Raw genomic sequence first — 26461 nt, forward strand, 5'->3', positions numbered from 1 at the left:
CTATGAAGGCTCTGTGTTTTTTTTTGTCAGCTAAACTGACTGTGTTGCATTGCACGAGGTTGTGTGTTAAGGATCCATTGTTCAGATCGGTCACAATCAGTTGTACGTTCTCTTTTGGGGAAGACGAATAGTCATGAAGCTACTCTTTATACCTGCTTTAGAATATAAACTCTTTGAAAATCAATTATGATTATCACATCACTGGCATTTTTTAGCTCTTCCATTAACATCTTTTGTTCCCAAGGCGGAAGTAATCACTATAATTGCCCAGGAATTTCTTGGCATATGCATCTGATTTGCAATGAGGACTTGTCATGTGCTAACAGAATAATATACTGCTGATTTCTGTACCGTGAATTAATGTGTTGCCACATTTATGTTCTGTAGTATCTCTCAGCAAAAACTTCCTTCAGGGGTTAAGATTAAAGTATGCTTTTGTTGTGGTTTTTTTGGTGACTATGTTTTTGTACCTGCTTTGACCCAAAGCGAAATAAACAAAATAGGGGGAAAAGGCCAAAAACGAAAAGGCTGTTTACAGTTTCAAGTTTCTGTAAGTTTTCTATAGAACATAGCTGAGTGTACCTTTCAAAGCCCTTGGTGCCCTCAGTAAAAGAGGGATAACCACAGTACACATTAATCAATGACCATGATTTGTTTTTCCAGAGGCGTCCTGTGTGTTAGAGCTCTGAGGATTCCTTGACACTTTCTATTCCTCCCACATATCACCCTAAGCCTAGAACAAGTGGCAAGTGTCTTTCTGGTCAGACAGGTCTTTCAAAGACCTGTAAATGGCATTCAGTGTTAATACTGATCTCACTTGTTCTCGCTCCGATCTCTGCAGAGAAATCGACTCTGCAGCTTCTTCCAGCAGCCACTTCCGCAGGATGTGCGTGCTCGTCGCCTTTGCCATCAGACCCGTACGCTTTGTGGCTAAGCAAGCTGCTCTCTTTTCCCCTGGTCTCTGCCCACAGGCTGAACAGATACACGTTCTCTTTCTTTCATAACCTGAAACATTGCGTTCTCACGCCTTCACCCACAGTAGCAATAAGTGTTTCTGTATTGGCTTAGTTTCTTACAGGGAGCCAAAAGAAAACTCACATAAGGAACTGACTGTCACTTAAAAGACAGAAGTCTATATATGCTTCTAAACTGTTCATTGTATTTCCAGTGCATTATGAGCCTGTTAGATGACCACCAGTTGCAGATAGGTAGTTGACAACCTATGTGTACTGTAGGGCATGAGAAATTTTAAATGTCCTCTGAGTTTTTTGTGTCGGATGTCTGCACAGGCATGCAGGCATGTTAAAAAAAACTAAGGGTGAGAAGAGGAATGTAAAAAGAGCTAGGATTAACTGCTTCTTTGGCACGCTGTCTTGTAGTCAAATCAATTGAAGTAATTTATCCAGGGAGGCAGTGGAAGTTCTAATGGTTGTAATATTCAGAATATATCAGACTAAATACCTAGTTTGTATGTACTAGACTTGTGCATGCGGATGTGGGGGTATGCCATTTTTTTGGCAAACAGACCTCATCTCTTCATGCTTTTAAGAAATTGACCCTCAAAACAGTTTTTCAAAAATAAATTCACTTGGATGACCATCATGTATGTTCCTGCAGTCACACGTGAAATTTGCTGGTCTTTCAATTTTTCCAATATTTTTCTTCCTTTTACTTCCCCAAGGAAAAGCTTCTACTAGGGAATTTCCAAAAGTCTTCCTCCTTCAGCATGATGTATGGAATAGGGGCACAGCAGAGTAGCCTGTGTATGCTTCGTTTCTGAGTTCCTGTTTTTCGTGATAATATTAAAACCACCTAAAGTGTACGTGAGAAACAAAAGTTAAGTCTTTCCAGTTGATTGTGCTGGTTTTTCAGTCCATCTTCTGCATTGACCTGGATTTGCTCTTTCAAGAATTACTTTAGAAATATGATACTATTGGAAATGAGCAATCAAGAAGTCTTGGATGCAGAGCAGATCTGAAGATATGTAGCTTTTACCCTTTATAGAGGTGACTAAACCAAACACATACCATGCATTTTACTATTACGGAGTCTTTTCAGTAGGGGATGGGACATAAATAATTTCATATCGCTACAGCTCATTCTTTGCTTATTGCTTCCTGCAGGTACTCAGCGTGCCAATGCCCGAGCTCCAGCTCCTTACAAAAGAGATTTTGAAGCCAAACTGAGGAACTTTTACAGGAAGTTGGAGACTAAAGGATATGGACAAGGCCCAGGGAAACTCAAGTATGTTGAAGAATCTCATGAAACCGGGTTTCTCAGGCAGCTTGCCTTTGCCTTGCACATCTATAGGCTTCTTCCCACTGGAAGGAATGCAGATGTTATGGTTACCCCTGCACTTCTGGAAATACAAAGCCTGTCATAAAAGACTTAGTGCCAGCATGTGATTCACAGCAGAGGATACAACAAGTTCTGAGCACTTCTTTTCGATGTTTCTTTCAACTGTATTTTCATACAAACATTACCAATACAGTAGCAGAAAGTGCTTTGGGAATTCTTCCATTATAGCAATTGCTATGATTTAAACACTTGTATTTTCTCATGTCTCTTTCCATTGAAAAAAATAGATAGGCTTATCTTTTGTACATCATTGCCTGTATTGATATCACAGTCCTCTTTAGTAAGAGTCATAAAATTAAATGTTATTAAATTCTAATGATTGCCTTAAAAAAAGTAATATTTTTACTTCAGCACTCTGAATGCTAGAGTGCTTGGAGTGAGGTTTTTCCTTTTTCATTTATTTGGCAATTGTGGGATTACATACTGTTGTGTTAAGGATCATCATCATAAGATACTTTCATAATTTTGTAAATTACCAAGTCTTGTGCCAGCTATTAAACTATCATAGCTTGATACTCTCATAGTAGCCATGAGGCACTAGAACTTTATTTTTTCACCATTTCTGCTATTAGAATAGGGTGGGTAGGTTTTTTGTTTGTTATTTTTATTCCCTCCAGTCGGTCACTTTTCACATTTTGCAGGAATTTGTGCAGAGCTCAGACTTCATTTAATGTGAGCTTGTTGAAAGCTTTCCACAAATGAAATGGAATTAAAACGGTATTGTTTAGAGAATCTCAAGAGGAAGGGCTTGGACATTGTCTGCATGTAATGTACTGAAATCACAAACACTTGAAGCTTAATCTATGAAAGTTTAGTCATGAGTACTTGGCCAAATAGCTGGTAGAAGAGGATGGCATTTGCTACATGTAAGAAACATTACATTTCTTGCCCCTTTTTTCCCTGACCTACTTGCCATCACACTGGATTTTTAAGCAGAACAGCAGCTTGATTTTTTTAATAGAAGTTTTCTCTAGGTTTCTTTCCCAGGCGTACACTGACCTGCTCCCCTTTTTTCGAACCAGAACCCCAGTACAACTTGCCTACTGCCTGGGTCCTTTTTTTGGCCAGGTACCTTGCCAGTTCCCGGCCTGTCCACTTCTGTGTCCTCTGCAGGGTAGCAGGGTAGCATGGTGCAATCACTGACTGATCTCTGCACAAGCAGTAAGGCCAGCAAGGGCTTGGCAAGAGGCTGTGTGAAGGGGTAAGCTGCCTCTCTGGAGGCAGCAGCAGCTGCCGGCTTCAGTCTGACTGATCAAATGCACACCTCAGGCAGTATTTGAATAGAAAGCAAGCTAAGTTTCAGGAAACTAATTAAACACGTTTTTTTGGCAGAAGATAAAATGTTTAAGTAAGGAGGATTCTTTCACCTCTTATTTTAGATCTTAATGACACTTCCTCACTTTCACAATTTTCTTTTAGAAGGTATATTGTATTTTCACGTGCGATGCTTCAGTCTGGTTTTGGACAAACAATTGCCATTCCTTCTAGACTTTTTGTCCCTTCACACTTACACGGGGGATAACGTAGGGATATGTGATTCTGGAGTTACCATTCAGTGACTTTCCCATGGTTTTATCTTTTTCCTTGCTAGGAGATGGATTTTACATAAAAGGTTGGATTCTTGCTTACAGTAAGACTGATTTAGAGACCCAGCTTTACAAAAGGTTTTTAAATTTAATGAAAATGTCCACTTCAGGACGTTTCATATTAAAGCCTTTAATTTAAGGAAGAACCAAGGTACAAGAAATAAAACTATACTTCTTTGTACAAGAGACATTTTACTGAAAGTAAGATGCTTGAGGGAGATAGACTAACAGACAGAAACTGCCTGATCTGGATCAAATTATCCAGTAGAAGCGCGTATCTCTATGAAGTCACCCTGCTAGCTTGCAGTGCAAATAGGTGTTTCCAACTCTGGTTCACGTTCACAAATTGCTGTTTTAAAATTATTTTGCTCTTCAGATTAATCATCAGGAGAGATCACTTGCTAGAAGATGCCTTTAACCAAATCATGGGCTACTCAAGAAAAGACCTGCAGAGAAATAAACTCTATGTCATGTTTGTTGGGGAAGAAGGGTGAGTAGAACAAGAACAAGAAAAATGTGATCTCAAAACTCAGTGTGTCTTGCAGCTGCTGTTTCACCCAACTTCTTGTGGTCTAGAGTGAAAAGAGGAAGGATTACAGTCAGGAAATGCCACATACATAAGCCTAGAACATACAGCTGTTCAAGATGACTTTTTAGGCATTGTGAAATGTAATGCATCCTGCCTTTGCAGAAGTAATGCATGTGTTTATGTGAATTTTCACAATAGTTGGTGTGTGTTTCAGAATGTTGCTGGGAAAGCAAAGAAAAAACAAACAACTTTCTCGTGTTATTCATATTTCTTTTCTGTCAGTGCTGACATTATATCTCCAGTGTTTGTTAAAAGACAGCTGCCACTTGTTGGAGGGAGGGTGCTTCAAGAGTAGGCTAGGGGCTTAATCTTTAATTCAACTTGTGTCTGAGGCAATGGGAGCTGAAAGCCCTCAGTGGTACAGGAGGTGCTCACTGCCTCTCTGGGCCAGGGCCTGCATCACAAATAAAAGCAACTAGGCTGTTGCTAGTTGTCAGATAAATGCAAATATTACTGACATTTCAGAGTCACTTCAGAGAACGCTCAGTCTGTGTCTAACGAAAGTCTAACGTGTTACAGGTTGTGAGATGTGTGTTGCAAAGCAAGATGTGTTTAGATTTTCTTTGCAAGTGAAACTGGAGCAGTGTACTATTTGCCTCTTTCGTCTCTTGACCCCTTTGTCAGATCTTGAAGCCTATTGCCTTAGACACAAATATTTTTATTGATATATTTCATGAATGTATGTGTAAATACATTCAAAATTTTATTCCTTGATATTTAGGAAACTGTAGCACACAGCTCTTGGAATTCTGTAGTGTGCATTACTGCCATGTGATGTGTGAGTCTTTAAAATAGCTACGTTGTAATAGGAACATCCCATACAAGATTAGATAAAATTAATCTGTCTTTGAAAACCCCTAAATTCTGTTGTTTGTTTAAAGTTCACCCTGAAGTGCTTAGTGTTAATAAGGACTCACTGAAGTCTTAAAAACGTTGACAGCTGAGAGCCAAGTGTGGACTTGTTCATATAAATAATATCACCATGCTGAGGAAAAACTCAGAACTGGAATGACAAGGCTGGTGCAGGATGAGATTACACTATATTGACAGAGCAGGGTGGGGATGCAGGAACGAGGCCTGTCTTAGCCCTACCAGCCTTTACTTTCACAGCTACAACCTCAACTCAGATATAAAAATGAAAGGAAAAATTTTAAAATCATACACGAGATAGAGATTGATCCAGATGACTGTCTCCTTTCATCAGACGTCAGGCTTTTGCATTTCATCACTCGGTACAGTGAGATGAAGAGTGACCTGGCAATGGGGGTGACACATCCTGTTCCCATTATATCCAGCTTTACACAAGACTCTCTTAATGGAAAAGAATGAGTTAATTAAGAGCAAAGTCAAATTAAAATGACGTCAATTCTCTATTTACAAATCTGTGTTTTGAATGAAGAAAGGATGTGTGCAAACAGTATTGTTTCATCAGAGATGGTGCAAGGTTATGTATCACCTCAAACTATTTATTTGGCTAGGTGTAGAAAGACAGGTCGGGGTGGAGGAGAGGAGAACGAGGAGGAGGAGGAGGAATACTGAAAGTTAATTGTTTCCTATTTGCTTCTCCTTTTTCTCTTTTAAGTTTTTAAGTGGGAGATTGCTCTTGCATTTCTTTTCCTCTCGGTACAGAGGTGTAAGTCTTAAAGTAGTGGGTAATGAAATCCTTACAAATTAAAATATTTTAGTAACTTGATTTATTAATGTATAAATTAGTAAGTAGAGCAGCTCAGGCATAGTTACTTCTATTCATATGATTTTTATCATAAGTCTCATAATGTTTGGTATCTTCCTGGAACCTTCAGTTTCTACAGTCATGCAGTTGTGGTGCTAGTTTAGTGTTACGTTCATACTTCATGTGGTGATAAATGAAGAAAATTTTGATACAAAGTATATGGTTCATTTAAAGTTATTTTCCCTAAGTTCTATTAACTATTAGCAGAAGCTGCTTTACATTTAAGAATGGTAAATCTGAAGCATTAATGGTGCTTCCTGGGAGACATGAGTCATGTTGCCAACAACATATTACTCTACTCCTGAATACCCAAATGCCCCACAGTTGCAGCTGTTGTGGGGTTGCATACCTCTTGTATGAAGTTTTCTCACCCTTGTGCCAAGCCTTTAATTGTGGGATAAATCTGACTGGCAGTGCAGGACTCTCATGATTGATTTATTTAACATGACTCACAGTAACTGCGTACAGAAGGATCTGTATGAAATGGCTGGTAGTCAAGCACACAGTTTCTATTTTATCTAAAAATTTCATAGTGAGTCTGATTCTCCCAGAATTTTGCAAGAGTCTTCCAGATGACTCTTTACTTGATCCTGGTATTTGTGCCACAATTGAAGTCCAACACTTGTCCGTGATACCAAACCATTTGGGTGGTGGTTTTTTTCTGCAATTTGAGGATGGAATCTGCCCTTCTTGCCAGGGTAAAGATCTGTTTCAGTACTTCACTTCTGAAGCTTAACAGAAGCGAAATGCTTCCAGATGACTGAAATGGCTTTTCAAAAGAGGAAAGAAGCTTTGTCCTCAAGTTGATAATGGTACCTAACTTTACTTTCCTGACAGCTTCATCCTCAAAAAAAATTCTCATCTGTTTGTCTTCTGTAAAAGTTCATGAGCCAAAACATTAGTAACAGAAGTCCTATGTGAAAGCTGATGACCTCTGTGATAATTCTGTCCGTGCATTGTTTTAGTACTAAAGCAAGACTTTCTTAAAAGTCAAGTATGAAACCTTCAGTCTATAGAAGGTATATCTTTATAATTCTTTGATTTGATTCTAGTAATCTCTTTTGCCCACAAGAAAATCTCTAGTTTTCTGTTTTCCAACTCTACCAGAGCATTAACTTCATACTTAACTCATTTTACTGGTGACCTCTGCAGCACAATGTCAAAATTCAGTCTCAGTGCTTTGTCAGCAATGAGTTTGTTAATGATGCAGAAAAAAGGGGTTATTTAGATTCCTTGTTCGTTAATACTGGAGTCTTGAAATAGCAAAAAAAACCCAACAAAACCCCAAACAACCAAAGGAAGTGCACTCTCCAAAAGACATTTAAATGCATTCAAGTTTGGAAGACAGACAAGAAAATTTAGACCAAGAAAGATAAATCACTGAAGTAATCTCAGATTATATTGCAGAAACAAAACAGAAATATTATCCTTCAAATTGTCCTATTGTTGCAAATCTGCAAAGATAGAATATGAGCATTGTTCATTTTCATTCTTCATTTGTCAGATGCAGATAGATCTAATATTGGCTGTCTTCATGTTTCCCCCTGCTGCCAATTATTTGGTAATATTCCTGTGGCAAAGAGGCCATTACAGCTGAAGCCAAAATTTTTGATGAGAGCAGCCTGCATAGAGCACTTCATTCCAGTCCTCCAAGCCATTCCATTTCAGAATAGCCCCGTGAGGACTTCACATACCTTGGCATTAAGCAATCTGCAGGATAAGGGTTCTGGTTAAAATCTTACGAAATTTTAATTAAAACATAGCTTAAGGAATGTAGATTCAAAAAAAGCGTTTCTTTGCACACAGTGAACGCTTTATAGTAATGTCAAGTTTCTCTTTAAAGGTTGGACTACAGTGGACCCTCAAGAGAGTTTTTTTTCCTGGTGTCTAGAGAGCTCTTCAATCCGTATTATGGTTTGTTTGAATATTCAGCCAACGATACCTATACAGTACAAATAAGTCCCATGTCTGCTTTTGTAGACAATCACCATGAGTGGTAAGAATGATTTTTCCTTTTTATTTTTTAGATATGTTTTCTGTTGTTCCCACTTGTAGACAACTGCGCATATCTGCTCAGACATACAACACAGAATCTGATCTTTTTAACCAGCAGCAAAATAATTGCATTTCTTTAGACTTTCCTGATTTGTTTTCTCTTGTGGTTTTAAATGTTCTTATTTCTCACAAGGTCAGCAAAACTACGATTTGGAAAGTGTACCATGGGATTGTCTCACAACACAACTCTCTGCATTTCTTGTACATTAGTAGTCATTTCATGAAAGCAATATTAGCCTCTTGTGCATGGGGAAAAAAAAAAAAACAACAACCAAAAATGAAACATTGACTTTTTGTCAAGTAAGGAGATTAAGGGAAATTTCAAACAAGCGTTACTGTATGTAATTTGTTTGAGTCTTCCTAAAGAGTACAGAAGTCTCCTCAGTGGAAAAAACCCAACATACCTATTTGAAGGAAATCTATGGAGGCATCTTAACTGTGGTCAGGGAGAAGGCTGATTACATAGCTCTTAAGTAAAGTCTGCACATACACACATAATTCTAAAATATTTATCAAGGATTTTTACTTAATCCCATTTTCACAATTATAAGACAATTTAAATCACCCTTAGTAGATTTAAGCCATGGCATTGCCATAAATCTGTAAAGCTGTACTGTGAATATTAACAGAGAATTCTATTGTATAGGTAGGTAGATTACAGTAATAATGGAATGACAACTGTTCATCTGTGTAAGATGGATATGTACTGAGTTCTTATTTATTGGAAGCCAGTTATGAAGAACTAATATCAGAAAGGAATCTCATTACTAGCTTTAAAACTTAGTAGAAAATTAAGTGGTTGTCTACATCCAGTTTAGTTAGTTGAAGCAACCTACCTGTTGAACTCCAGTACTGTAATAATAGATGGCATATGCTGTATGGGAAAGCAGAACATTCTGGCAAAAGGGGGAGGAAAAAACCTTACGTCCTATGCAGCTTCTGACAACATTTTGTATTCATCCCTGAGTTCTGCAGTGCTGGACCCAGAGACCTTGGGTGTGAGGGAGGCATGACCCCCTCTTTTTCTGGGAGTGCTGGTGCTAGTGACAGCACTAGCCTCAGGGGGAATTCAGAAAATGCAGCTGTGACAAGTAGTTATGTGCAGGAGAGGGCTGTGCATGTCACATCCTCATCTTGCAAACCCTGTGTACAGGCAGGTATAATAAGGCCCTAATCATTTCAAGAAATGTTGCTGAGGATGCATAAACAGAAAGTTTAAGAAGCGTTATTTTCTTTTAAAAAGAATACTAGACTTAAATCTAGTTCCAGAGATGTGGAGGATTTTTCACAATGGATCTTTATTCTCATGGGAATATTTGCAAAGACCTTACTATTTCAAGGGCTGCCATCTGATCTCAAATCTATCAAACTCCTCCCCCGCCCTCCCCAGCCCTCCTTACCCACCTGACAAAATGAAGATAAGAGGGGAAGAGAGAGGGGAGAGGAGACGATGATTTAGATCCCATTAACATAGGACCAGAGAGCACTGTGGAACATAAAAAAGCTTCAAGCTGCTGTTCATGAAAATATATATAGACCTTCATAATCACCAGTCAGAAGAGGGAGCAGAAAAGACAACACAGCAAGAACCATCAGGCTGGGAAAGGGTAGAAAAAACCTTTGACCTCCCAGTAACATGAAAACAAGTTAATCCTATATGGGGGTATGTGAAGAAAATAGACAGTGGCTACCATTTTGGAAGATATGCTTTTATAAAGAGGCTAGTCTGGCAGGGGTCGATTGGGTTAATATGGATTTGACATTTTTGAGAAGTTGAAACTTAGGTATCTGAGGGATTTTCCGCACCCTGCAGACTTGTGTTTTTTCTGTCCCTTACTAAGAATGTAAAAGAAACACAAGAAAAAAAAAACAAACAAACACCAAAAAACCCCCCACAATTTAGACATAACTATCTGATTTAAAAATGCTGTTTGGAAGTATATGTAGGTTTTGATGACACAGCAGTGTACAAACCACAAAGTTTCAGTATAACGATTGTAACTCTTTCTCTTCCAGGTTCAGGTTTAGTGGTCGAATACTTGGTCTTGCTCTGATACATCAGTATTTGCTAGATGCCTTTTTTACACGGCCCTTTTATAAAGCCCTCCTCCGAATGTGAGTAGAATTGTCCTGTCTCCTTTTTTGTTTGGCTCCTTCCCCATGGGTGATGCCATTTTGTGTATGGATAACTTATGGTATTCTATCATGAAGTAAGACAGGCCATTATTTACAACTTCATCATTTTATTTCAATCCAGGGCTTTTTTTTTTTTTTTTAAAGTTTACTTGTTTCTGCTTATGGTTATTAGCCAGTTGTAACTCAAAATGTTGTTTCTGATCGGTATGAAAACCTTCTGTTTTGTTTTAGCCACATTACCGGCTTTCTTCTACAAAATCTTACATTTGAAGTTGTACAATGAAATGCTGTGGTTTTATTCCAGATATTAATAGGGTTCTTATTCATTTGTCTTGTAATGACTCACAGGGTAGGATATGAATCACTTTGCATCTTAGACTGCAATACCCATTCTGAGGTAGACTGATTGTTGTAAATCTCCATTTTAAGGACCTTTACTTTGATATACTTTAGACTTCGTTTTCAGAACTACTACTCCTGTTCTTGCTGAAACAATGAGAGCTGCACTTGCTTAGCATGTCTGGAATTAAGACCTAATGAACTTAAGGTGCTTCACTCCATCTTCTATTTGAAAGCTGTTTTTGAGAAGTCTGGAAGGATATTTCATGTATAAAACATCATACATTCTAGTAGTGCAATAGGAATGGATGCGTTACTCCACATATGCATTTAAAAATACTTAAATGCTAGCAGAATCATTTTAATAAGAATGAGGACTTAGCTCAGATGGACTTTAATACCAGTATTGTGTGACTGCCAAATTAAATTAATTGTTTAGCTTGGCGGTTCTCTAAACAGTGAAATGAAAAATTATGGCGTGGCCACCTTTGCACACAGCCTAATTCATGCAGCATCTCCATCTAAGCCCTGGACCTTCACTTTCCTCAGAACTAATGAGCCATCCAGACTACCTATCCATCAACTTTGATGTAGGGGCTGTTACTGCAGGGTGTCACTTAAACTACACTTAAACATCCAACTAAAAGCAAAGGGCTGCCTTCTGACTTTATATGGACCCAAGAATAGAAACAGGCAGGAAACCCTGCAGCTGAAAAGCACCTTACTTAATGGTTATGGTTTGAGAAAACCCATAACAACTTATTGTCTTTTGGACTATTTTCTATCACCCGATAACCCCTCCCCACCCAGGAAAGGGAATCGGGGAAAGCAAGGAAACATGAAGGTTGAAATATAAATAAATTTAATAGGGTAAGACTGAATAATTAACAATAATACTAAAGAAGCAGTATTAATCCCGATACTAATATAAAATATAGAAGAATTATACTCAGCCAATTATATCAGTAGGAAGCCGTGCACTCCCAGCAGTGGACAACAAACGTGGGACACTGCGAGTGCTACAGCTTCGGGAGGAATGGAAGGCCTCATGGGTCCGGCATTAGAGCAAGGAGTTCTGTGGACCGCTGCCATCAAGGGAGAGAGAACTAGGCAGCAAACTTTTCTAATTTATATTGAATGTGACATTCATGGTAGGAAATAATCCTGTTGGTCAGCCTGGATCAAATGCCCAGGCCTTGCTCCTCCTTGTCCCTGCACCTCGCAAGACTCGAAAACACTGAGACCTTGAATCCCACATAGCCTCGCTGGCTGTAAAGTAAATATTTTCATTCATTCAGACTCTAGAGTCTTCTAAAAGTGCAGTTTTCCCCAGCGTTAGAAGAAAAGTTAGTCCTGTGTCACTTAACCCAGAACATTCATGAATAGCCCCAGTGTCCTATTTCACAGAACAGGATTTAAGGAGTTAAGAAGAATGGCAGAAATTGCCACCATGGTATTAAATATTATTAACAGCTGACACGTTCAAAGCTTGGAGTAGTAACTGTTAAAGAGAGCAAGGGGCAGTTGGATTTACAGGTTGAATTTGTAAAACAAGGACCAGGTAAGGGGAAGTACGGCAAGAAGTAAAAAGATGTTTCTGTGGTAAGCAGGGTATCTGAATGGAGTTCTTTGCACAAAGAAGAGATGAGAAAGGTGGCAGTGTAGTCACATAAGCAAAAAGGATGGTAATTGCTTGTACTATTTCTTTTATGGTTTGAATTTTCTGTCTTTTCGATCCATGTATTTTCATCATTCCAAAATATTGTTCACAGGAAACATGGGACAGACTCATCATAAGCTTAAAAAGATACATGTTTTCAAATTAATAAATTCTGGAGTTTTGTATGTTAACAAAACCATTTTGTGTTATACAGTAACTGCTATTACTAGGCAAATAAGCAGAATTGCAGTAGCGTCTTCTTTATTCTATTGATTTTTCTCTTTGCTCCCATTCTCAGTCTGTTTTTCAGGACTGTCCTATCTGAGTTTAGTTACTGAGCACATGTTACTGCTGTCATCTGTATGTGTGTGTTTTCTTCTTCTTTATGTTAGACTCTGTGACCTGAGTGACCTGGAATATCTCGACGAGGAGTTTCACCAGAGTTTGCAGTGGATGAAAGACAATGATATCCATGATATCCTAGATCTCACGTTTACTGTAAATGAAGAAGTTTTTGGCCAGGTGTGCAAGATTCTTAATTTAATTTCCTTTGTGTATTCTACTGCTAGATAAACATTTATTTGGAAGAATGATTTCCATTCCATGCTGATTTTCACTTGTTTTTATAAAATTCTGGTTGATGAAAACAAGGTTGAAATCTAAGGAGGAATTATTATTTGTAACCAGTCAAACATGTCTTTCTGGTTAAGGAGATTTTCTGGAGACTATCTGAAATACCAACATTTTGGATTGCTCTGGTGGAGGTAGTTTACCTAAATTTAATTGCAGCAGAGTTAGTATTCAAAGATATTACAACACCTCTTTTACGATGTTATTTAGAAGACGTCACTACTTTAATCGCTGTAAAGATTGTTTCTTCTTCTCAGCTTATGCTTCATACTCAATATGAAGATTCTTCAGACTAAATGGGATTTTAAATTTGATTTTATCGAAAAATAGATTTGTTGTATGTTCTCTTACTTCATATATTCCAGTTCCCTAAGGTCAGTCTTGGGTAGTGCTTTTGAGGAATTACTTCAACTTAAAAGTTTAAATTATTATAATCCTTTTGTTTGTCTTTATAATACTCTGTTGTCACTTGGTCATTTTTTCGCAAGATCACAGAACGGGAATTAAAGCCAGGAGGTGCCAACATCCCAGTCACTGAAAAGAACAAGAAAGAATACATAGAAAGAATGGTGAAATGGAGAATTGAGAGAGGAGTTGTACAACAGACAGAGAGTCTAGTTCGTGGTTTCTATGAGGTAAAAAACTCCAAAATTAAATGTACTTTTTTCCTTTATCCTCCCAAAATATTTTTCTCCTCATATACATTTCCCAAATACATAGAATCATAGAATTGTCTAGGTTGGAAGGGACCTTTAAGATCATCTAGTCCAACCATCAACCTAACTGATAAAAACCCATCGCTAAAGAGTCCCCAAAATCAGATACATATATCATCAGAAGTATCTTTAAACTATTGGGGCCAGGGTGGGGTTGGGGTTGGTATCATTGTTAGTCATTGACTTAAACACTATGGTTATATATCTTCTTTAAACTGGAAAATATTACTGATCACTCTTTGTATGATTAGCAGTGAGCACTTGCTTAAGTGACCCATCTGTTTCTTTATTGGGCCTTTGAGATTTTTTGTGTGCACGCCCTACTCAGTGTAACACAGTAGACGCTGAGTATATTTCAAGATATTTTTCTCTCACATATTTTAACATGGATAATTAAATTGAATGTATTGAACTTAATTTGTCCTGAAATAATTCAGTATTATTTACCAATAAAATTCTCTCCAAATCACTGTGACCCTCTAAGGAAACCGAATGGAACTACAGTGGAAGAAAAAGTACATTTATTTGCTTTTAAAAAGAAAAAGACCTTAATCCTTTCATTTATGAGAGAAATTTTACCTGGTAAATGTCTTAGTAGCAGACAAGCCTTTTATGGGGAGGCAAAAATCAATAAATGAAGAAACATTGCTATGCGTTTTATTTCCTTTCACAGGTGGTTGATGCAAGGCTCGTGTCTGTGTTTGACGCCAGAGAACTGGAACTGGTTATAGCTGGAACAGCAGAAATTGACTTGAGCGACTGGAGAAATAATACAGAGTATAGAGGAGGTAACCTCAGTTTTGATTTGTTCACTGACAGTGTTGGGGGCCCTGGAATTACCCAGTTTCTAAGACACTAAAGAACTATCCCATGAGACACATCTTCAGTATCTTCTGAGTTTCTGTGGTTAAGTCTGGGTTAGGAGAAGGTCCATTTTAGTTTGCTTCATTGCCTCCCCATGCAGGTTTTCCCTTACTAATTTTGTCTGGACAGCAGAACAGAGCAGTCTTCTCCACAGAAAGTAGTGTGCTGTGCTGCACACTAGTCAAGTACCACCCAGATACTGGAGACAAATGGAAATGGTAACCATTCTTAGTAGGATCTACCTCTTTTCCACTCTCAAAGATGACAGGAAATTAGAAGTAATCCCAGTGACTGCAGGCTGGCAGTTAAGATAATTTGAGAACAATGGAAGATTTAGGACCTACTTTGGAGAGAGATGGCTGCATCATCATTTGCAGCATCGTTTGTGGCTTTAGATACGTAAAAAGCACAGCGTTTGAATATTTCAAGAATTGGCATTCCTGTTAGTGATTGATTAATGGGAGAAATGCTTGCAAAAGAGATTTCACTTCTAGTAGATTAATTCTGCCTTTAAGATTTTTTAATCATTTCAGGAGTAGTTTTCTCTCGGCTCCTGTCTTTTGCTGCAATTGGATAAGAAATGCAGCATTATTGTGACTAGGGCTGAACTAGGAAAAGCTTACTAACTATTCTCTCAGTCACTTTTCTAGCTCTTAAAGGCTTTTCTTGTTTTAACAGGTTATCATGACAATCACATCGTAATTCGGTGGTTCTGGGCTGCTGTGGAAAGATTCAATAATGAACAACGATTAAGACTTCTACAGGTAAGACAGCTGATCTGTGTAGAAATAGTCTGCAGTGTTAGAATTAGATGCTAAACTGTTTTCATCCAGGCATGTGGCGTCAAAAAGTTACATTGATGCTGCCTAGTGGGAATGATCTTGCAATCCTCAGAGACTTACTGTAATAATTCTAAGTGACTGAAGCTCACAGCTATTTTTATAGTTTTCTGAGTTAAAAATACATTTAAGATAAAGGATCTGATGTCAATAATCCTTTACTATTGTTTAATTAAATGTACGTTAAGACTAGTAAAGATAGAAAAGGAAAACTGTGTAACTGGTTAGATCATCGGGTAGGTATTTTAAGCATATTTGTACAGCTTAGGAAGGAGACAGCTTAGATGGAAGTTAAAGTGCCTCAAATTAGAAAACCTGTTTTTTAAAAAAATTAACTCAATAGTAAACCTACATGTATAAATATTCCTCTGTTGAGAGGTTTTTGTCCTTTATCATCAGCATGACGGGCTTCTGCAGGCTGACTCATTGAAAATGGAATAGGACTGATTTTCAGGTTATGTTCATCATATCAGACAAGAAAAGAAACAGACAAACTCCTACCCCAAACCATACCAAGTTCTTGATCTATTATGAAATCCACTGTTTTTAACAATTCAGAATTTGCATCTGATCATTGACTTACCTATATGAGTGTGATGAGGGATTTTCTTTTTTTATCTGTTTAAGCACTTTAAAAAGGTCTGTAAAAAACAGTGTGAGACATCTCATTTGGTGGAGAGCCAGAGATGTCTGCTTATGTGTTTGTATCACATCTGTCAGTCAAATGTTTTTACCACATCCAGATCATTAAAAATTAAGTAGCCTCTGATCTGTCAAAAAGCATGTTTGATCTGTTCATGGCAGATTCTAACTAAACCTGCTCAACAGACAGCAAATATCAATGGGCATTCTACCTAACCTTCAGAATTTAGTCGTTTTCTTAAAGTATTAAATAACTTCAAGATATGAAATCCACATAGCCAAAAAGGCATAACATGAAGGCATTACCATACATTGTTACTTTTATTAATTAGCTCTTAATGCAGAAAAAAATAAGGTAAAAAATCACTTAGGCCTAAGTTTAAGTAACTTAATATTTATAGTGTTTTATTCTACAGTGTTTATGTAGCTTAATTACTTTTCCAAAGAGAAACCTTTGAAGGAAATTAATCTGGTAAGTTGTCTCTTCTAAAGCCCTATCAGGAAGTGGTCTGTTTTCCCTTATCCTCCATTTAAAATAGCTTTTATTACTTGTGCCTCACAAATTTCCTTATTTTGCAAATGCTTTTACATAAGCATTTGGACTTCAGTGGGTATGCTGATATAAATAAATTTCTAACCTGCACCATCTGTGTATCCAAAATCCATCATGTTTTGTTTGCGCTGGCAGTTTGTTACAGGCACATCCAGCATACCTTATGAAGGATTTGCCTCTCTACGGGGGAGCAATGGTCCAAGAAGGTTCTGCGTAGAGAAGTGGGGGAAGATCACTGCTCTTCCAAGGTACAACTCTGTGTGTATTAATGCTAGAAATACTTTAGAATATCAGTTACTGGGATAACAGATAAGCTGCTTGAGAAACATAATTTTTAACTGAATATGCAAATATACTGTGCCTTACATGAAAATTTCCTTCCCCGTTGTTCCAGTGCCTGATGCATCCATTTTCCTTTGAACTCAGTTTTGTTCTCATAAGATGGACAAGGCGGTGTGACTGTGGCTGACATCCATATTGTAATGCTTTTTTCATGGAAGATTATATTAGAATGGTATTTTGATTAGATGTTGATTTTGTTATATTTGATTAAATGTGCAAGTATTCACTTCCTGACCATGTAGTTCATCACTTAGGAGCAAAAATTAATATGAATTAAAATTCACACACTTGTGACTGTGTCTGAGCTAATATCGGACTTTTTGCATTAGAAACACATAGCTTTTACCGTATAGTTTAGTGATATAATTTTTATGCTCTGTCTGATGTCAAGAGTCAGTATTTTGACTTAACAGGCAGCACAGGAATAAGAGAGAGCTGTTTTCAAAGGTCCATGGTAATGATACCAGGACTAGACTAATAATATGTGAGTGACGCAAGAAACATCTTCTAGCTTGGCCACTTCATTGACAAAAATTTACGGGTTCCAGTCTTTTCTATATTGTGATCAGACTGACGTGTTTCTGGAAGATTTCCTTTCATCCAGTTCTATAATTCTGTAGCCTCTAGAATGGGTTAACAGTGGTTAGACACACAGATTAGTGTGGGGAGTGTGGGTGAACTAACTCTATTTAATCAGATCTCAGCTTTAGTATGCTGCTTATAGCCTGTGGTGGCAGTTTTGGGCTGGGCTGATCCGTGGAGGAAATTCAACCCTAATCCTACCCCATTCCTCTTAAACAAGATTCCTCAGAAATAACTTGCATTCAGAGTCTCTTTTTAGATGCAAGGTGGCTGTCAGACACACAGAGAATTTCTCTGATCAACAACCCTTATCTTTGTCCTCCAGCATAAAGTCAGAGGCAGAGACGTCTCTGGGGTTGGCTCCTGCCTGCAGGCAGCCATTTGAACCGCACTGAGAAAGTCAAAGATGCAGAAGTGGCACTGTGGAATCCACAGGCACAGCAGGTGGCCTTTAAATAAAGCCATCTCGCCAGTTCATAGTACAAATGAGAGCCAGGCAACTGAGGATTGAAGATAAGCAAATTCTGGAAATTTCTGTTTCAAATCAAATACTCTAATATCTTTTGAGGGCCTAGTAATACCTTGTAGCCCAGTAGTCTGCTTTATAGTTGGATTATGATTGACCTATGGACTAGCTTTGATTCTGTTTAAAAAAAAAAAAGCATTTATTTTTTAAAAATAATTTCTGGCTTCAAAATACAAGATTTTCATGCAAGTTTAAGTAAGAAAAGAGATTGTGGGAGTTTTTCCATATATTCTCTAATACTGAAATTCCTAGTGCCAACAAACGCAGTCTGCAGCATGGAAAAGGTCAGGATGTACCAGAACAGGATGCTCAGAATTTCCTCTGAAAAGGTTATGCAGAGCCCTTGTTGTATTAAACGGTGGGTTAAAACTACTTCCTGTAGTGCATCATGGACAAACGTGTCAAGAGTCTTTGCTACCACAAGGTGTTCAGCAAGTGTGAGGAAATGCCAACCCTTCACATTTAGGAGAATGTATCATGCCTTTGAAATTGCATTTGTGATCCCCTTGGTTAGGAAACATTTGATTTTTGTCTCTGTGGATAGTTTTTAAAATACAAGTGTGAGAATTAAACACCACCATACTTGTTTTGTTAAAATAAAAACAACTGCATGTGACAAACATCTACAGTTGTCATGAGCTGGTCATTCCTGGCATTCATACATAGAACCTTGATCTCATAAAAAAATAAATGATCCTCCACGTTTATGCTTAAATGGGCTAAGCCCTAAGCAGAGAGCAGTGTTTGCATTTTTATGTATCTAGTTCCTGCATGCAGTGTGGCTTCAGCTTGCGTCTCACCAGCTTCAAAGACTTACTGTGCAAACACCAAGTAGTACTGGCTTGAAGGTAAGACATTGTTAACAACGACCCCGAGTAGCAAACTTTCCAGAGGTTTCCAAACAAGCCCTGCATATGTAAACACATTACTGGATCTGCTGAGAACGCTGCCCTAGGACTCTGCCACTCTTACTGATTCTCAGATAACTAAAGCATTTGTGTTAAGGCACTGTCACTCACTCGTTGCAGTGTTCTACTTTTCAAATTGCCCTTTTGATTTCAGTGGGAGTGCTTGTGAAATATGATAATACTTGGTATGAGGGTGGCAAAAGCTGGGACTCAACAAGTCAGTGGACTTCATGTTTCTTCCTCTGTTTCTACTGCACTGCTGAAAATCCATCCTCATCTCTTCTTGATTTTGAGAAAGAGAAGGCAACTAATATAGTTGTTACTGTTGTAATTACTTAGCTGTGTGATTGTGGTCTTAGTAGCTGCAAATATAAACAAAAGCATTCACTAGATATTTACCTATTTCCCAGTGTTCTGACTGCTGTGTAATCAGTTCTGCTGAATCAAAATAGTGAGATTTCTGTGAGGTGCATGTCAGGTTGCCTAGCTTCTGTTGCTGTCTTTTAGACTAGTAAGTCAGTAGCGTGTAAAAGTCCCTGAAAAGATTATTACAGGTTTAGCTTAACTATTGCTATCCCCAATGCCACTTTTGCTTCCTTCTTTCGCACGGTGTTGTACCGCAGAGGGGCTGTTACTCTTTCCATTCACTTACATGTTGATAAATTGGTTCCAGGTTCATTGCTGTACATTATATATATGTGCATGTGATGATTCACATGCAAATAGTATTTATGTCTGACTGCTGGATTTTAACCCTAAGTCACCATATTTTTACTATTGTAATCAAGATGAAGAGAGATTAATTTGGAATCTAAACTTCAGGAACCAAGAGGGTTTTTCATGTTGTCGTAAAATGTGAGTCCAGGAAGATGAATAGTTAGTGCCCATGTGGTTTGAAGTGTTGGAATGGGAAAAACCCACTTTCTTCTTGAAGACTTATAAAGTTGCTTGCTAGGGTGAGAAAGGCATGCATTCCCTCAGAAGACAAAGATCTTAAGTTTTTGTCTTTTTTAATGACTTGTTTTTTCAAAGTAAGTGATTGCATTTTCAAAATTGCCCTCAAAATTAAGATAAAACTCAGTTCTCTTAATAAATGTAAACAATGTGCCGGCTTACTATTAAACCAGTTTGTAATGAATCCCTTGCTAATTATATACTATGTCTGTTATAATTTGTGGTTTTACAGCCCACACAGCATGATCCATAGTTCTAATGAGTGGCTGTCAGACCCATGCAGCAGAATCATGTGGTTAGACTGTTAATTGCCTAAGACTCTTCTACACTCTACACTGAACTCAAGGGATCACTGAGTTCCAGTTGCCCATTTGCTGCTGGGCCTAAATCAGTCTCTTTCTTCAAAAGGCAAATTTATTTTTCCTTTCCTTTCCTTTCCTTTCCTTTCCTTTCCTTTCCTTTCCTTTCCTTTCCTTTCCTTTCCTTTCCTTTCCTTTCCTTTCCTTTCCTTTCCTTTCCTTTCCTTTCCTTTCCTTTCCTTTCCTTCCCTTCCCTTCCCTTCCCTTCCCTTCCCTTCCCTTCCCTTCCCTTCCCTTCCCTTCCCTTCCCTTCCCTTCCCTTCCCTTCCCTTCCCTTCCCTTCCCTTCCCTTCCCTTCCCTTCCCTTCCCTTCCCTTCCCTTCCCTTCCCTTCCCTTCCCTTCCCTTCCCTTCCCTTCCCTTCCCTTCCCTTCCCTTCCCTTCCCTTCCCTTCCCTTCCCTTCCCTTCCCTTCCCTTCCCTTCCCTTCCCTTCCCTTCCCTTCCCTTCCCTTCCCTTCCCTTCCCTTCCCTTCCCTTCCCTTCCCTTCCCTTCCCTTCCCTTCCCTTCCCTTCCCTTCCCTTCCCTTCCCTTCCCTTCCCTTCCCTTCCCTTCCCTTTTTTAATCTATATCATAGATATACTTTGTAAGGTTTTTGAAGAGGCAAGCAAGGAGTACAAAGAAAGCTTTCCTCCAGGAGCCTTAGAGGGATGGAAGGGTGGAGAAATTTTACGAGGCACATTTTACCAGGAAAATGCCCTCTCTGCTAAACAGCAGAGCAGTGTACTTTTAAGTGTGCTGTATTTGGGGAGGGTGCAAAATTCAACGTTTTTTTAAGTGATTACATATTTGATGTTTGGACTGTGTTTATAATAGTAGTATGACCTTCTGTACTGTGTATACATTTCTTCAGCCTGATATTTTTATGACACAAGGCTGTAACTAAGTGAATGTTTCACTTTCATTGAGGGTTTGTAATGGACTCTTATGTTTTTAACAAATGAGATTAACCCACTTCACTTCATGTTCCATCCCCGTAGTTGGCAGCCAAGAGCCACTTAAAACAGCAAGTAATACATTTGCTCCCATGGAAGACAGCACTTTCTAGCTCAGTAGAAGCTTAGTACAGGTCTGTTGTAGACACTCAGATTTCTGGGATTGGTTAGGTTAAATGAGGAGTTGCATTTGCTGCAAGGAGGGAGTTTGTTCAGTCCTTCCATTGATGTTAAACGTTTAAATTTAATACAGGTCATACTGATGAAGGGCAGGTCACTGCAGGGAAAGTTTAGTTTTCAGCTGGATTGTATTTAAATAACTCTGTGATGAGTTTTATTGCAAAAAGAATAAAGTGTTTGCAGAGACCTGCCAAAATACAAAAAGGTTTTTATCCTCTAAAATCAGTCTAAAGTGAGGGCTTGGTACAAAGCTTCAAAGCGGAAAAGATGCTTCCTCCAGCTTCTCTTTGCATCATTTCTTCCTCAAGAACCCATGGCATTAATAGCTGTGCTATCTATTTCACTAGAGCAGGTTCATCCACTGTAGTGTTTTAGGAAGTATTATCCTTAGCCTGCCCTGAGGTCAAGCACTGATAGCCATTATTCTGCTACAAGCAGAAACCTTCATTATCTCCCTTTTCATTCCCTGGAAGAGGTTTTGAGAGTCAGTTCCAAGTGTGTCAAAAAACGGAGGTAGGTGAGCTTCAGAAACTGAGAAATAAATCATGTGGTTGTCCTCTTAAGAAAGCAGGGTGGTGTGCTGGAGGTACGTGCATAGTTTTGTGTAATTACAAACAGTAGTATTCTAAAGGTCATTGGCTTGCAGGGCCAGGTATGTACATACTGTAAATCAACACTAGCAGTAACTTCCCAAGAACACGATCCATATGCTAAGGAAATGTAGAAGGAAGAGCATCTAATTTGCCTGTCCTTTACTCCGGTGGGACTGTTTCCTGTATATCTAGAGTATTTTTAAAATATTTAATCAAATCTAATATCTTATGCATATTCAATGTACTGAAATATCTTGTTTATGATTACAAATACAGTATTCAAGTATCATCAGTACAGAGAAAAGTACTACTTCACAGAAGATACACTTAAAGCCAAGATTTAGAACAGACTATTTGAATTGTACCATGCTATACCATTCGTCATGTACATTTAATGGATAAAATTTATTCCATGCCTTTTGAGCTGTCAGTGTGTTTCTAAAGACCTTCATAAATGCTTCTTACTGGCTTATTTTAATTAGAAGAAAGTAGATTAAACCTCACTACCTGTTCAATTGGAAAATATCATTTGACAGAACAAAGTCTCCTGAAAGAATACTATCTGCCCATCTCTATGCAAGCACATACCAGTCTGTGTGTTCTCTTTTGAACTTTTTAAATAATGTACTTCTTCACCTCCTCTTTTTTTCCCCCCTTCAGGGCTCACACTTGTTTCAATCGTCTGGACCTTCCACCTTATCCGTCATTCTCTATGTTATATGAAAAACTGTTGACAGCAGTTGAAGAGACAAGTACTTTTGGACTTGAGTGATACACAAACCACAGTGCCCAGCTCATTGGACTTTTGTGGATCTGTCTTCTCAAGGAATGAATGAACGTTTGTCTTGGATTTCCTAGAGGAAAACTGTTTCATGGTGCAATTCAAATAATGAGGTTCCATGAAAGAGCTTACGAAGCAATTAAAAAGCATTGTGGTAGTGGCAAAATTCTCTACAGTGAAACTGGAGTGTGCCTGATATGCAGGGAAAACCAAGTCTTGCAATCCATGGTTTTTCAGGACAGCCAAACTTCTTAAGTTTATGTTCTGAGCAAACAAAAACCATGATCCCATATTGTTATCAGCCTTGCTACTGCAAAAATGACATGTACCCGAAAACTTAATTTCATCAAAGTTGTTGAATAGAAAATTCCAGTCAAAATGTGAAATCATACAGCCCCTTACCTACCCAGTAAATTATCAAAAAATCATACAATAGATTATTTTTTCTTTCTTTTTTTTTTTAGTTCATGAAGGTACATTACTTTATGCCATAGGTTATAATAGCATATCCAGTACTTGCTTTACCTAAGACTACAAGTGGCTGCATGGTGTGCACCAGAGTTCAAGTTCCTGGGGCAGAAGTGAATTGGAAGGAAAGTCAGCAGCAAAGGATGTAACGACATTAAGGAGGTTTGTGGAAATATCTTTGTCAGTGGTGTGTATGACAAAAGATGAGCTGTTATAATGAACTTAATAAGGCTGATTTTATGCTTTATACTGCATGGAAACTACTTTAAGAAGAAACTAGCGATTTATCACAGCATATCAGGAAAAAAACCCTAACACAGTGACTTCTGTTTATTTTTATAGGTTCATTATATTATGTTTCTTAGAGTGTAAACAGGAAATAAGCAAACTAAAACGGTATTTCTGTTTTTGTCACTTTCCATGCTTGAACAGACATTCTGCTAGTGTTTATTCTTTAAGCACTCTCAAGGGAAAAAAATGCCTTTTATTTTTATAAGAGTAAAAACTCCCAAAAATATTTTGCACTGAATGTACCAAAGTTGAAGGGACATTATGATCTGACTGATAGCAACCTGCATCACTATCAAGTATCTGTAAAAATGCTTAGGAACCAGGCTTTTTTCACGGTGCCATGTCTATAGATATCAGGACTGTGCACAGAAGTAATAATTTTATAATACTATATGTGATATTGTAATATGCATTTATTTTAAATGCATCTGGGTCATTTTTCATGCATTGGATAACTTAATGCAGTGGAGTTTAATACAGATATTTCATATGCTCCCCACAACTTTTTATTTGTACAGCACCATAAAACACTAGCACATCTACAAACCCATGAGTAACCTACTTTAAGGTGAGCCACTGGTTATAACGCCCACTGTTCCATACCAGTGAACACCTACAAGATGTAAACTGTTCATACTGTCTAAGCTTGCATTTTCACTGATAAATAGTTTTCTTATCAAAGGTTATTTGAAAGAGTTTTTATGGCATATCAAACACTGCATGGACAACAATTTCTTTATGCTTAATTTTGCTGAAATACACACGGCTTGCTCGCATCTATTTTTGGTACTTTCCTCCAGATGGTCTTGTGGAACACTTGTGCAGCTGCGCAGCATTTCTTGTACAGCTGCTGTCACGCAGTGCATCCACCACATTTTAAAATTCCAGGAAGTTGCACTTGAATACTGGATGACAAGAACATGAATCTAGCTTTGCGCTAGCCCTCTTGATAGCACTGAAGCACAGCAAGCCCTGTTCTGTGGGAAAAGTAGCTTTTGAAGTAACGTTCTCACTCTGGACACTCTTGAAAGGGCATCTCAGGGAGGTATCCTGCTTGTTCTTGTGGGAGTCTTTTTCCGACGGAGGTGAACGTCTATGGAGATGTTGTCAGCAAAGACTGCCACTCCACCCAAGTTGGAAGGCAGGTACAGCTGCAGCGATGGCAGCAAAGACTGAGAAAAACCTTCAGGCTTACTGAGACAATGTTACCTGTACAAAGGAAAACCCACTTGCAAAATCAGAGTGAAAGCATCCTTTTATTTAAGAAATAATTGAGCTTCTGCATGACATCTGGGACTCGCTTAAGTAACATAGGTTTTCTTACGCTACTTCTGGCTGTTATGAAGTAGCAAAGAAAAATCCAAACAAGTGACCCTATTTTTACACATATATTTATCACTCTTTGCTATGATTGCATGTCATAGATCCTAATGCACATCTTTTTTCAGAACACAAATGAGCAGTAGGCAAACTGACTTTTCATCAGGTCACTCCATCATGGCTCATGTTTCATATGATCCATTCACTGAGTAGCTAAAACTCTGGCAATCGAAGCAGAATACAACTTTTGCTTGGTTGAAGGACTGCAGAGTTTTGATTTTACAATACTGTGTTATCTGAGGTCTAAAAAGGAGATTTCCCAAACTGTATCTACAAGTTTTGAACCAGAAACTCTTTGGAATGAAAAGTTTAAGTATTTGGCACAAAGTAAGTTTCTACTAGTCTGCCTTTTAAGTTATGCTTTTGTACAAATCAAAAACAATAAAAGCATCTTGTCAATTTTTATTTAAATGTATTTACTGCACACATTTGTTCTGTTTTCATGCATTTACAAATAACAGAAATCAGTCACGATGATCCACTATTCTGTAAAGATACGACAGGGTCACAAGTGGGGCAGTTGTCAGTTAAAAAAAAAAAAAAAAAGAAAAATTTAGAATCCCTGTAGCGTTAAGACTGAGGGACGCCAAGGAGAAGCTGCTGCTTCCTCCTTTGCTGCCAGCATCACCTGGGGAACTCTAGAAAAATGGTATTTGAAAGTGATGAGGAGTTAACTGCCCAGATATGGTTCCTTGGTTCCTTGAGCACTTGGCCTGCTCTTTGTGTTGATGTTGCTCTGAAGAGATTAGCAGGGAAGGAGTATAGGAAAGCAAGCCTGAGCTTTCTCAAATACCCACACCTCCTAGCTACTGTGTGGAATATTGTCCTTTCAGTGTGGGAAGCCATTCCCATTAAACATGTCCCAAGTGAAAGCCAACTTTCATGTCCAGCAGGTGACTGCAACAGGCGACCATGGTGCTTTTTGCTTATGACATGCTGTCATAAGGGTCCAGACAGAGAAAGACTGAGAAGCTTTTCTGAAAGCTCTGGATCTCCTTAGAGCTCTTCCAGATGGTGCTAAGGAGCTTTGCATATAGGGAGGGGAAAAAAAAGTCAACCTGAAGTAGATAAAAGGTGATGACAGCTTGTACTAACTTAACTGGCAGCATCTCCATCAGAGTGTGGCTGGGGAGGTGTCTGCAAGAGCTGAAGTGAGCTGCCCATGCTTCCTGCTCTGCTGGGAAGCAGAGCCATGCTTAAGTAAGGCATTGCTAGCCAAAAAGCAGCAAGCAGGGTCTGCTGGCAGCACGGTAGGTGCTGGCGGCCTCTGTTCCCAGGGCCAGGCCCACCTCGTCCCAGCATCCCAGCCAAGCAGAGGTATGCTTTGCACCCCTGGCACTGCCAGCAGTTAATTTAGCCATTAACACTCCTAAATACCTGAAAAGCTTGTAATCAATGAAATTATGCAACGCGGCACCTATTCTAGCAAGCAGTTCCACACCTGCAAGGCAGCAGCAATTAGGGT

The 26461-nt window shown here is 38.5% G+C and overlaps 1 protein-coding gene across 2 annotated transcripts in view; it reads left to right on the forward strand.

The window, feature by feature from the left end:
• The window catches only part of HECW2 (HECT, C2 and WW domain containing E3 ubiquitin protein ligase 2), a 114734-nt gene extending 89324 nt beyond the window's left edge, over window positions 1-25410 (forward strand). For both annotated transcript variants that reach the window (XM_074144869.1, XM_074144870.1), the window contains exons 19-28: window positions 2124-2244; window positions 4321-4434; window positions 8109-8261; window positions 10337-10435; window positions 12848-12977; window positions 13574-13720; window positions 14475-14589; window positions 15344-15429; window positions 16835-16947; window positions 22737-25410. In XM_074144869.1, coding sequence (XP_074000970.1) covers window positions 2124-2244; window positions 4321-4434; window positions 8109-8261; window positions 10337-10435; window positions 12848-12977; window positions 13574-13720; window positions 14475-14589; window positions 15344-15429; window positions 16835-16947; window positions 22737-22848 — 1190 coding nt within the window. In that variant the 3' untranslated portion in view covers window positions 22849-25410. The remainder of the gene's footprint in view (window positions 1-2123; window positions 2245-4320; window positions 4435-8108; window positions 8262-10336; window positions 10436-12847; window positions 12978-13573; window positions 13721-14474; window positions 14590-15343; window positions 15430-16834; window positions 16948-22736) is intronic.
• The last annotated feature ends 1051 nt before the right edge of the window (window positions 25411-26461 follow it).

The sequence above is a fragment of the Numenius arquata genome, chromosome 3 (genome assembly GCF_964106895.1).
Source record: "Numenius arquata chromosome 3, bNumArq3.hap1.1, whole genome shotgun sequence".
Taxonomy (NCBI): Eukaryota; Metazoa; Chordata; class Aves; order Charadriiformes; family Scolopacidae; genus Numenius; species Numenius arquata.